Source organism: Leopardus geoffroyi, chromosome C1 (genome assembly GCF_018350155.1).
Source record: "Leopardus geoffroyi isolate Oge1 chromosome C1, O.geoffroyi_Oge1_pat1.0, whole genome shotgun sequence".
NCBI lineage: Eukaryota > Metazoa > Chordata > Mammalia > Carnivora > Felidae > Leopardus > Leopardus geoffroyi.
In genome coordinates this window covers 97,127,831-97,140,364 of record NC_059328.1, presented here as the reverse complement: position 1 = coordinate 97,140,364, position 12,534 = coordinate 97,127,831, and the positions used below count along the sequence as shown (strand labels likewise).

General features: G+C 36.3%; 1 protein-coding gene across 17 annotated transcripts in view; it reads left to right on the top strand.

Moving 5' to 3' along the window:
* PHTF1 (putative homeodomain transcription factor 1) overlaps positions 1–12,534 on the top strand; it is a 91,780-nt gene that overhangs the window by 51,945 nt on the left and 27,301 nt on the right. For 11 of the 17 annotated variants that reach the window (XR_006712629.1, XR_006712628.1, XR_006712627.1 and 8 more), the window contains 7 exons: positions 541–813; positions 1,581–1,712; positions 2,222–2,308; positions 5,846–6,001; positions 7,244–7,339; positions 7,779–7,904; positions 8,443–8,573. Coding sequence is in view for 6 of the 17 variants with exons in the window: in XM_045478699.1 (XP_045334655.1) it covers positions 541–813; positions 1,581–1,712; positions 2,222–2,308; positions 5,846–6,001; positions 7,244–7,339; positions 7,779–7,904; positions 8,443–8,463 (891 nt within the window). In the remaining 11 variants the exon portion in view is untranslated. Of the gene's footprint in view, positions 1–540; positions 814–1,580; positions 1,713–2,221; positions 2,309–5,845; positions 6,002–7,243; positions 7,340–7,778; positions 7,905–8,442; positions 8,963–12,534 lie in introns of those variants that run through there. The other 6 variants (XM_045478699.1, XM_045478697.1, XM_045478698.1 and 3 more) reach the window with 1 other exon arrangement.

The window sequence follows — 12,534 nt, the reverse complement described above, 5'->3', positions numbered from 1 at the left end:
TATATATTTTTAATTTTTGTGGTTAGTGTCTTTACTTGGTAGTGTATTTTTTTTTTTGTTACAAAGTTCTATGAACATGATCAGTTATTCAGGAATACTCTATGAATGTTCCTTATCTAAGCCTAATTTTTTTTTTTAATTTTTTTTTTTTCTTTTAATGTTTATTTATTTTTGAGACAGAGACAGACAGAGTATGAACAGGGGAGGGTCAGAGAGAGAAGGAGGCACAGAATCTGAAACAGGCTCCAGGCTCTGAGCTGTCAGCACAGAGCCCAACGCGGGGCTCGAACTCACGGACTGTGAGATCATGACCTGAGCCGAAGTCGGCCACTTAACCGACTGAGCCACCCAGGTGCCCCATCTAAGCCTAATTTTTAATAAAATCTAAGAGTCATAAATCTATACGTCATTTTTCTTTGTACTTCTTTTAGATTCGAAACAGATTTCGTTTTTAATAATCTAAATAGTAGTTGATAAAAACTGCTTCATAACTCCATTTAACTGTGTAATAACGATGCGACGTTTTAAATTAATTCCCAGGTTAATGCGTATCAGCAAGGAGTAGGTTATCAGATGCTGGGAAATGTCGTCACCATTGGATTAGCATTTTTCCCTTTTTTACATCGACTTTTCCGTGAGAAGAGTTTTGACCAGCTAAAGTCTATTTCAGCTGAGGAGATCATGACTCTCTTTTGTGGGGCACCACCTGTTACACCTATTATTATTTTGTCTATGATTAATTTTTTTGAACGATTGTGTCTTACTTGGATTTTTTTTTTCATGATGTGTGTGGCGGAAAGAACATATAAACAGGTCAGTAGAAAATTAAGTTTCTCGCCTCTGCTTTTGTATATGATATTCCACCGAGTTGTTTTTGTTCTATTGATTTGTTCTCTCTCCAGAAGTTAATGTGGACAATGAAGGATTGATGAGCAAACTTTTGGTGTTTGTGGGTTTAATTAACACTTGTGATATCGATTAATCACAAATAACATGTTGTAATCTGAGATTTCGCTGAGCTCATGGGTAGGAATAAGTGGTTTAGGCAGAGAGTGAGCCTAGCTGACTGCACAGCACCTGTGTCTCAATACTGCACTTGTTTGCTCATAACATATGTAGTAATTCTCAAAGTGAAAATGTTTCTGTAGGCAATGGTTAAGTGAGAAATAAATGCATTGAATTTCGGTAAGAATGAAGAATTGGAGACTTGATATGTCTTCATGTCCAAAAGAATGTGATTTTGAATGGAAATTTAATTTGGAACTAAACCAGAATTCAGATAAACAATTTTGTTTGTGAGGTCGGGGATTCACACAGGTCTCCAAAGAATATTCCTTGAGAATGTCAAGTGTACCATATTACAAAGGCATATATACAAAGACATTACTATAGAATATGATTTGGAAGTAACAGGATAATGAGCTATTAGCTTAGTCTAAGTGATCACTGATTAGAATTTCATCCGTTTATTATTTTTTATATGCTTCCAATATATGGGAATATTATTTACAATTATATAAACATATACTCAGAGACGAACATGTATATTTTACTTTGTGATTTTTTTAAACCTCCTCTAGAGATTTTTATTTGCAAAACTCTTCAGCCATATTACTTCTGCCAGGAAGGCTAGGAAATATGAAATACCTCATTTCAGACTTAAAAAGGTGGAGAACATTAAGATATGGTTATCACTGCGCTCCTTTCTCAAGGTGAGTTTCATTTGACGATGGAATATGTGCAGGAATATGCAGAAAGCATGCTCACTGAAATTTCTGGCAGCAGATACTCAATGGGCAGTGTAGTTAGTTCTGCGAACCAGACAGATCATATCAGTGGCTGATGTGCTGGACAGCAAGTTGGAAATGATCTATCTGCTAAGCTGTTAGAGGTGAGTAAATGAGAGCTTAGGAAGGGAAAAGAAAATCTAAATTCCTAGGGCAGAGCGATAAGTTGAAAATTGCATCTTTTTCTGACTTTTTGGAAAATATTTTAGCTGAAAATACATTCGTGAATAACTCACAGCCTTAACTTGGAACAGCACGAATTTCAATGCTTAGAGTTAAACATGTCCAAACTATGTTAAAATACTGGGCTAGAAACTTCTTATAAACATTTATTTTCACATTAATGTTGTAAAACTCAGAATGTGAATGATTTGAGGGCCACTGTTGTCTCTAAGTGTAATCTTAAATATTAACCTATATGTCTCACTCCACAGAGACGGGGTCCACAGCGCTCAGTTGATGTCGTCGTATCTTCAGTCTTCTTACTGACACTTTCCATTGCTTTCATTTGTTGTGCCCAGGTAAACATTTCATATCTGTTGTAATGAAAAGTGGAAATTCTAATAAGGTTCACTATCTGTTTTAGATGTGTGTGTGTGTGTGTGCATGTGTGTGTGTGTATGACAGAAATTTATTTCTCAGGATCAAGGCACCAGCATGCTATTTTGAATACTTAATTTTACTTACTTTTGAAATCAGAATAAAATAATTCTGAATCCTTTAAGATTCTAAGATGACTCTAATTTTAATTGGCAGTTTTTGATAATAAAGCTATCATACCACGAGGGTTACAAAATAGTGATTTTTCTAACACCATCTTTCCTTCCACATCTGTTAGTTGTCACTCTGTGGTTGACCTCTCCTTTGTTTCTTCTTGGTTTCATTATGGACTCATATATTCTGATTTTTACCCAATAGATTATAACCTATTTGGGTAAATCTATTGGGTTTTCCTTTGTTTCTTCTTGGTTTCATTATGGACTCATATATTCTGATTTTTACCCAATAGATTATAACTTATTTGGGTAAATCTATTGGGTTTCCTTTGTTTCTTCTTGGTTTCATTATGGACTCATATATTCTGATTTTTACCCAGTAGATTATAACCTATTTGGGTAAATCTATTGGGTATAATCTATTTACTCTGTTTGTTCTGATGTCTAAATTGTCCCAGATTTGGCCAGTGGGAGACCCTTGAAGCCCCTTCCTGCATACTTTTGATGGGTCCTGTACCTTTTTTTTTTTGGGTATGGGGGTACTTCTGTGCTTTCTTCATTACAAGAAGTTATAGCTGTATCTTGTAGTGTTCCATTTATTGAGTTCTAACTTAATTCTGTGTTCAGAGAACGTACTCTGAATGTCTTTACTCCTTTGAAATTTGTGGAGGCTTGCTTTATTATCTGGCATATGGTCAGTTTCATTAAATCTCGATCAGCCCTTTGAAAGAACTTGTATTCTGTTGTCTTGGGGAGCAATGTCCTCGCTAGGTAAATTAGTCCAAGTTTATTAGTTCCATTGCTGGCATCTTCTATAACCTTACTCATGTTTTTTTCGTCTGCTTATTCTGTCGACCATTGACAGAGGTGTGTTCACGTCTACCGTGATGGTGGATCCAAGACCTGAGCTGAGATCAAGAGTCAGATGCTTACCCAACTGAGCCACCCAGGCACCCCTCTTTAGTCTTTTTTAACCTGGAAAAGTGTCAGGCTTAATCTTCCATGACCTTTTGAAATGTCTCTGATTCTAATGTTTCTTAAAATCTGCTCTATTTGATATTAATTTAACCACACCAGCTGTCTTTTGATTCGTTTTTGCACATTATATCTTTGTCCACCCTTTCATTTATTTTGTCTTCGTATTTGAGTCATGGCTTCTGTAATCAGCATATCCTTTTTTTGGTTGTTTGTTCCTTAATCCAGCTTCACAGTCTTAGTGTTTTAGATTGTCTGGCTCATTTACATTTAATGTAATTACCACAGATACAAATACTGTTTATTTCTTATTTGGTCTACCTGTTAAATTTTCTTTCTCTCTCCTTTCTTGGCATCTTTTATGAATCAAGTATTCTGTAATATTCCATTTAATCCTCTTTGTTAACGTGTTATATGTTCTTTCACTACTTGTTATATGTACTTTTACCTCAGAGATTGCAACATAAATCCTTAGCTTATTATAGTCTAATAAATTATTAATTTCTGCTTCCTTGATAATGCTAGGACCTTAGAACACTTTATCTCATTTATCCATTCACCCATTATTAGTATCCTTACTTAAAATTTTACATATATTTTCTCGTATTTATTTGACTTATTTCTTTAAGTAGGCTCCACACCCAATGTGAGGCTCAAATTACAACCCTGAAATCAAGAGTTGCATGCTCTACTGACTGAGCTAGCCAGGCACCCCAAATTTTACATATGTTTTAAACCCACAAGATATAATGATTATTTTTTGTATTCATTTATTCATTTATATTTACCTACGCATTTACCCTTTTCATTGCTTTTCATTAGTTCTTGCATTGCTGTGTTTTTTTCTGGGATTTTTTTCTTCCTGTTTGAAGAATCTGGTTATGAACTCTGTTCTAGTATGTTTGAAAATGTCTTTTATCGCTTTCTTGTTTAAAGGATGTTTTCACTGAGTATGCATTTCTAGGTTGCCAATTTCAATACTTTTGGGATTCTGTTACCTTTTGATTTCCATGTTTTGTCTTGAGAAGTCAGCTGTTAGTTTTATTTGCTGCTCTTTTAAAGGTAATGTCCTTTTTCTCTGGTGGTTTTTTTTCTTTATTTTTTTTTCTTTTAATTTTTAATTTACTTATTCTGAAAGACAGAGAACATGCGTGGGAGTGGCAGAGTGAGAGAATCCCAAGCATGCCCCGCACCATCAGTGCAGAGCCCGATGTGGGGCTCGAACTCATGAACCATGAGATCATGAGCTGAACTGAAACCAAGAATGGGACAGTTAACCAGCCGAGCCACCCATGCACCCATTCTCTGGCTGGTTTTAAGAGTTTTTCTTTGTGTTTGATTTTATAGCCGCTTGACTGTGGTTTGTGTGTTGTATATTGCGCACAACAAACCACCCTGCTGAAGAGGTGGGCCTAGGTTGCTACTAACTGTTACTTTCCTACTCTAGTTATAACTCATTGGCAGGGGTGAACACCTGACCCAGACTAAGCCAAACGTATTTAGAAATTTAGAAATTAGAATTTAGAAATTTTAGAAATTAGGATTGAAAACCTGAGATATCACTGGTGGCCTTTGGAGAAGAGCGGGTCAGTGGGGCCAGTAGGGTGTTACAGGAAACCAAAGCTGGAGCGAGCCAAACTTGCAGGGAGCAGTAAACAAGGGTCATGCAAAGCAACAGAATTAACTAAGAGGAGTGGAGATGGGAGCCCAAATGGCCCTTGAGGAAGAGAGACAGAGAGGGGAGCTGCGCTGTGACTCCCTGGTTTCAAAAGGCCAGCATTTGGTTTCTGTGAGGATTCTCTGTATATTTTCCAGTGTGTTCCACTTTACCTCAGGCTGGCTTGAGTAAATTTTGAAGCAAACAAAAAACACAACTTTTACTAGCAAACTTGACACGTAATAATAGGCATTTGATAAATGGTAGCTGCTGCTGCTGTTGTTACTTGGATCCTAAAATGGAGTAAAGAATTGATCCTCAGGGTTTTTGAGTCATACCAGTAGGATGGGCCACATGTCTTAGGAAGGCCGACTAGTGATAATGTGAATTTAACACTTTGAAAAATGGTCATCATATAATTGTGAGTGGGCACATGAGAGGTTAAAAGGCTGGAAATGTGTTTGTCTGATTTTACTTCTATGTTTTCCTCCTTTGCTACTTCCTCCTTTGCTGTCTGCAAAAAGTCTAGGAAACCTGGAGAAATAGGTAGGGATTACTTAAATAGATAAGGCTTTATATGAGTATTAAAATTCTGCTTTGAGTATAAAATATTGGTAACTTGTAAATCTTTTTAAGTTGCTAGAGTAAAGGAGTAATTATAGATTTTGAGACAAATGAAAAACCTAACTTTTTGTTGGTTCTTTGTATAGGTTCTGCAAGGGCATAAAACTTTCCTGAATGATGCTTATAATTGGGAGTTTTTGATCTGGGAAACAGCTTTACTCCTTTTCTTACTGCGTCTGGCCTCATTGGGGTCTGAAACCAATAAGAAATACAGCAATGTTTCAATATTACTTACGGAACAGGTAACGATTGGTCCTTGTTAATTTAGTTCTGTGGTTAGAGATGGCATAAGATTTGTGCAGAAGATTCAGGGTTGAGTCTAGATTTAGCACTTTCTAGCTATATGACCTTACAGGTGACTTTGCTACTATATAATTATTTCCTCCTTATAAAATGAGGGTTTATAATCTTCCCCACCAGCTCCCAGGATTGTAAGAATTAAGATCTAATGGATTGAAAGTAGTTTGTATATTATAACGGTATCTTTATTCGTGATAATGGAGCATGCTTTAAGTCTCATATTCTGCATCAAGTATTAGATCTTTATAGTACTTGTCATTTAAGCATGTTTTTAATAAGCTCTTAAATTTCTTCTGTATCAGCCATACATTCAAAGTTTAGAAAATACTTTCTCTTTAGTATGGGAATAGATATTAAGACTGGGAAATGTTTCTTATAAAGACAGAGTAGTATAAAGGGTTTTTTTTTTTTTTTTTTTTTTTTTTTTTTTTTTTTTTGGTTTTGGTTTTGATTTCATGGTTATCCATAAGTTTTACATAAATACATTTGGTATCATTAGATTTTCTTCTTTTGCCTGAGAATTATAGTGGGAGAATATTTCCTATAGGAGAAAAAATAAAGAATTAACAAGTTAAAAGCAGCTTTCTTCTTATGTTTCATTAATATTTAATGAGGATGTTATATTATGTGGGTGTCACCAAAATGAGTAGGTAGAGCTTTTGAACTTAAAAAGTTCACATGTTAACTGTTAAGTTATAATTAACATCACACTTTTCATTGTTTTGATAGTTAAATTGCTTCATATTTACTTTAAAAAAATTTTTTTTAATGTTTATTTATTTTTGAGACAGAGAGAGACAGAGCATGAACGGGGGAGGGGCAGAGAGAGAGGGAGACACAGAATCCGAAGCAGGCTCCAGGCTCTGAGCTGTCAGCACAGAGCCCGACGCAGGGCTCGAACTCACGGACTGTGAGATCATGACCTGAGCCGAAGTCGGATGCTTAACCGACTGAGCCACCCAGGCGCCCCTACTTTTTTTTAATTCACGAACTGGCTTTTCTTTGTCAGTTGTGACTGCATGGGCTGGAGAGTAGGGTATGTGACATATGTGTTCTGTAGAAATAACTGCAGGAATTTTCAAATTTATTTTATTTGAAAATATTACTTTTGAATCTGCCAAACTTAATGCAGTATATCTATCTTTTTCTGTGACATTTGCCTTGATCTCTCTTTTTTTCCTTAGATTAATTTATATCTTAAGATGGAAAAAAAGCCTAATAAGAAAGAACAGCTCACTCTAGTAAATAATGTATTAAAGCTGTCCACCAAGTTATTAAAAGTAAGTAATATCCTGTGATCTACTTTCACTAGCACTTAAGTGAAATCAATGCTGTACTTATTGGAGAAGACCCTCGTAACAATTGGCTGCTGGGCTGTGTACATTCACAATGTCAAGTTGATAGTTTTGGGTTCCTGACTATGTAAGAAAAAATTTCCCATCTTGTTATCCAGGTTCTGATGATTGCTGATGTCTGTCACATTTTTCAAATTATATTAAAAAAAAAAAATTCACAACATACTGCTTGAACCCACCTTTAAACACTTAGCTAGTGGAAAGTAGGTGAGAGTCCATTATAGGTCTTTTGAAAGCAGCTGTTGAACATGAAGGAAGGCCTTACACACTCACCCGTACCCAAGACCTAAAAACCAGCCCAGAAATCACTGGTGGCCATCGATAGGCCATGTATTTCATCTCCATTCTTTCATGTTTTTTGTAGGAGCTGGACACACCATTTAGACTCTATGGACTGACAATGAATCCCTTAATCTACAATATCACACGAGTAGTTATCCTTTCTGCTGTCTCAGGTGTTATAAGTGATCTTCTAGGATTTAATATAAGAGTAAGTGTGACTAGTACTCTGTGGCATCTGCTTTAGTCTTACTAAATATAATAATCCTTGCTCTTCACCCTGTGAGTGTGTGTGTGTGTGTGTGTGTGTGTGTGTGTGTGTGCATTTGTGATTGAGAGAGAGACAGACAGACTAGGGGACTGGTGTGGAAATAACTCTTCAGGTAAAGAAATACACGTTTTGATGGCGGTGCATGGGCTAAGTTCTTAGCTTAAGTTTTCTCATTTGACACAAGTACAATAGACTGCTCTTGAACGAAAAATCAAGTTTGAATCTCATGTTAATCTAACAGCATGGGCTGAGGAAGGGTCTGCCTCTGAGAGGCAGAATGAGTGCATACCCAAAACCCGTGAACTGCAGTATGTCATTTTTGACCCTAGAAATTGTTAGATGGTTTTTCCTCTATGGTGTTCTAGAATTGCTACTGTTCTTATGTAAAGGGTTCTTGGTTCATAGTCATGTAAGTGGACCTGTAAACCCCAACTGTTTGTCTTAAAACTAACTTATTTTGGTGATTTTCTTTTCTTAGCTGTGGAAAATTAAGTCATAAGCTGAGTCATGTGCCTGGACTCTCCCCTTGTTGGCACCGGTACTTACCCATTAAGGAAGGAGACGGCTGCAGAAACCCCGAGATACCTACCTGCTTGTTCACACACAGAGGTGCCCTCAGCTCTGCCTAGTCTTATGAATGGTGTTTTCAGAGGAACAAATCCTTTTCCAACTGGGCATGCATGCCAAAAACTGTGTTTTCATGGTTTTCAAACAATATGAATAGTCAGGAGACTATTGTGTGTTATGGTAACATAAGGGCAACTTTCTAAGCTAGGAAATTGATTTTGGGCATTTCAGTGCTGTGACATATTTACTACAAGTAGTCTTTTGGGTTACTAATGGTAGATGCCCAAAGCATGAAGAAACTATCCTCTATTGGAAGTGGCAAATTCAGTACTTTTTATTAAGTCTATACAATTGGAGATTTCTTTTCTCTAACAAAGATCAAATTTAAACTATTTTAGGTTGAACCCAAATAAAATAACTTTATTGGAGAATTTCAGTTTCTAGGCTTTTTTTGTTGTGGCAGAGAAAAAAAAACCTTTTAAATTGTGAGTTTCTGCTCAGCTACAGAGAAATTTTAATGAGTTCACAATTCTGAAGTTAATCCTAGTAACTGTGTAGTTGTTGATGAAAGAGTCATGTATATAACATGCCATGTAATTGAGCACGAGCAAGTTTAAGTGTGTGCAGTCCTTCATGTCCGTCATACAACATGGTTTCCACACAAATCATCTGAGCTGTTTCCTATCACAGTACTACGTGATAGCATTAATGGTTTGTGGTACAGCTTTCTTCTTTTTAAAAGTTTATTTTTATTTATTTTGTGAGACAGAGAGCCAGCAGGGGAGGGGCAGAGAAAGAGGGAGACAGAATCCCAAGCAGGCTCTGCAGTGTCAGCGCAGAGCCCAGTGTGGGGCTTGAACTCATCAACTGTGAGATCATGACCTGAGCCAAAATCAAGAGTCAGACGCTCAACTGACTGAGCCATCCAGGCGCCCCTGTTGTACAACTTAACATAGCCAACCCTCAGCACACTTTCAGGTCCGTGGTGTCTGTACTCAGCCAAGCTATGCCTTTGATGATTTGGATTCTCTATCAGCGTCCCCTGTTACACACACGTGTCTACATATGTTCGTGAAAATTCTCATAGTCTACATATAATTCTTGCTTTTTAAGTTTATCTGCTTTGAAGAATTTCTTGAGGCAAATTGAAAGTCTGAACATTTTAAGGATGAGAATTTATTAGTTTTTCTTTTATCTTTTTTTAAATTATTTTTTTAACGTTTATTTATTTTTGAGAGAGACAGAGACAGGGTGCCAGCTGGGAAGGGGCAGAGAGAGGCAGACACAGAATTGGAAGCCGGCTCCAGGCTCTGACCTGTCAGCACAGAGCCCAGTGTGGGGTTCGAACTCACAAACCGCGAGATCATGACCTGAGCTGAAGTCAGCCGTTTACCTGACTGAGCCACCTAGCGCCCCAATTTTATCTTATTTTTAATTGAAATACAGTTAGCATACAGTGCTATTTGTAGGCATGCATTATAATGTTTCAACAATTTTAGACATTACTCAATGCTCACCACATGATAAGTGTACTTTTAATCCCTTTTGTGAATTTTTAAAAGGAAATAATTTAGAAACTTAGTTATTACATGTAAAGAATGTAACCACACAAAATCAGTATACCAGTTACACATATTCTAATGTGCAGGAAGATTTTTGAAGTTTAAAGATGAATTTCTCAAGAGTCCCCAGGGATTGAGGTCAGACCTCTCTGGTTTTATATCCTTAGCTCTGCCACTTATTAGCTTCATAATGTAAGACAAATTCCTTAACCTCTTTGCATCTCAATTTATCTGTTGAATGGGGATAACTACCACCTAATAGAGTTTTTAAGGTTGAATGAGATTATCTTGTAAGGTACTTAGTACAACATAATAGTATGTAGCACTTTATAAATCCATGACAAACCTTTGTTGTTACTATTTAAAACCTTTTAAAAATCTTTCACCAATAGATTCCTGTGAAGACAGAAACATAGGAAGCAAGGTTGCTGAACTAGGAGGGATTACCAAAAATTTGCCATTTTAAATGCCTCATGAGTGTTATAATTACTTTTAAAGGTACCCCCCATAATAGTGATTTTCCTGTAGAAGGAACTGTTTTGTAAAGGCACTTCAGTGTTTCATCAGATGGCTCATAGAAGTCATGCTTTTACTATTTTCTATAAGGAACAATAGCAACTGTGTCAATGTGAGATTGAGCTCAATGCAAATTTCAGATGAAGAATGCTTATGCCTGTATCTTTCTCTCCTACAAAAAAGTGCTATTTGATTTTTATTTGCATTTTTACACAGTGAATTCTTTAGTTTAAATGCAGTATTTAGAATAGTTTACTCTTGTGGGTTTCAGTTACAGTTTTGATAGTGTATAATTGATTTACATTATTTTTCAGGTAGATAAAATTATATGTAAGTATAGTTGCTCATGTCAGGAACAGGAATCATTCTTGATTCCTTCCTCTTCCTCACACCTCACATCCAGGCACCAAGTCTTCAAATAATTATCTTCTAGATATTTTTCTAATCAGTCTACCATTCTTCATACCCACTTCTACCAGCCCAATCAATGTTATCCTGTTTTTTGAACAAGTTTATGCTCCTTTGCTCTTACATATGTGTGGCCCCCTGGCCCCCAAGCTCAATCTGTTCTTAACAAAAGTTAATGTGTTTTTCCTAAAATGCAAGTCTCACCATTTAGAATCTATTAGTGGCTTTACTATTACTTTGAAGACAAAAATCCAAAATACTTTCAGCAATGTGTACAGCCCCACCTTGTTGAGAAAGATTTTTGACTCTATGTTCGAAAGATATTTTGGCTGGGTATAAAATTCTAGTTTTTTAAAAAGTTTATTTATGAATTTTGAGAAAGACGGAGAGAGTGTGAGTAGGGGGTGGGGGGGGGTGGGGCAGAGAGAGGGGAAGAATCTCAAGCAGGCTCTGTGCCATCAGTCCAGATCCTGACATGGGGCTCAAACCTATGAAACCATGAGATCATGAACTGAGAGGAAATCAAGACTCAGATGCTTAACTGACTGAGACACCCAGTGCCCCTAAAATTCTGGTTTTAAAAGTGTTGTTGCTCTACTGCTCTCTGGATTGTGTTGTTTCTGAAAAGAACTCTTGTCATTCTTATCTTTGTTCCTCTGTATGTAATTTTTTAAAACCTCTGCTGCTTTTAATTTAAGGTTTTTATCATCAAATTTTTGCAGTTTCATTACAATATGCATTGGTGTGGTGTTCTTCATGATTTTTGTGCTTGGGGTTTGTTGCACTTATTGGATGTGTGTATATTTATATAGTTTAATTTTCGCTATTATTTCTTAAAATAAATTTTCTATACTCCATGCTCTCCTACCTCCTTCTGGGACTCCCAGTTTATAAGCATATTACTATGCTTGAAGTTGACCCACAGCTTACTAATGTTTTATACGTTTCCCAGTCTTTTTTCTCTGTCTTTAATTTGGATAGTTTCTGTTGCCTTGCCTTCAAGTTCACTAACTTATTCTTCACTAATTTGGTGTTAATCTTACCTAATGTATTTTTGCCTATGGAAATTTTTTTTTTTAATCTTTCATGCCTCTCCTTAATATGCTATTTCTTTTCTCTACCTTGTTTAATATAATGTATTTATAATAGAAATAGTAAATAAGGACATTAAAAGACTTACCTGTGTCATTTTGGGGTTTGTTTTCAATGATTGATTTTTCTTATTTTGGGTCATATTTTCCTCTTCTTTGCATGCCTGCTAATTTTTTATTGGATGTGAATTTTATACTGTTGGGTGTTGGATTTTTGTGTATATGTGTGTGTTGTTTTTACATTCTTTTAAATATTCTTGAGCTTCTTTTGGAATATGGTTAAGTTACTTGGAAACCGTTTGATCATTTCAAGGCTTTTAAGCTTTGTGAGTTGGGCCAGAGCAGCCTTTAATCCAAGGCTACTTTTTCCCCTATGGAAGCAGTATCCTCCTGAGTATTCTACCCAGTTCCCTGTTTGTTAGGTGA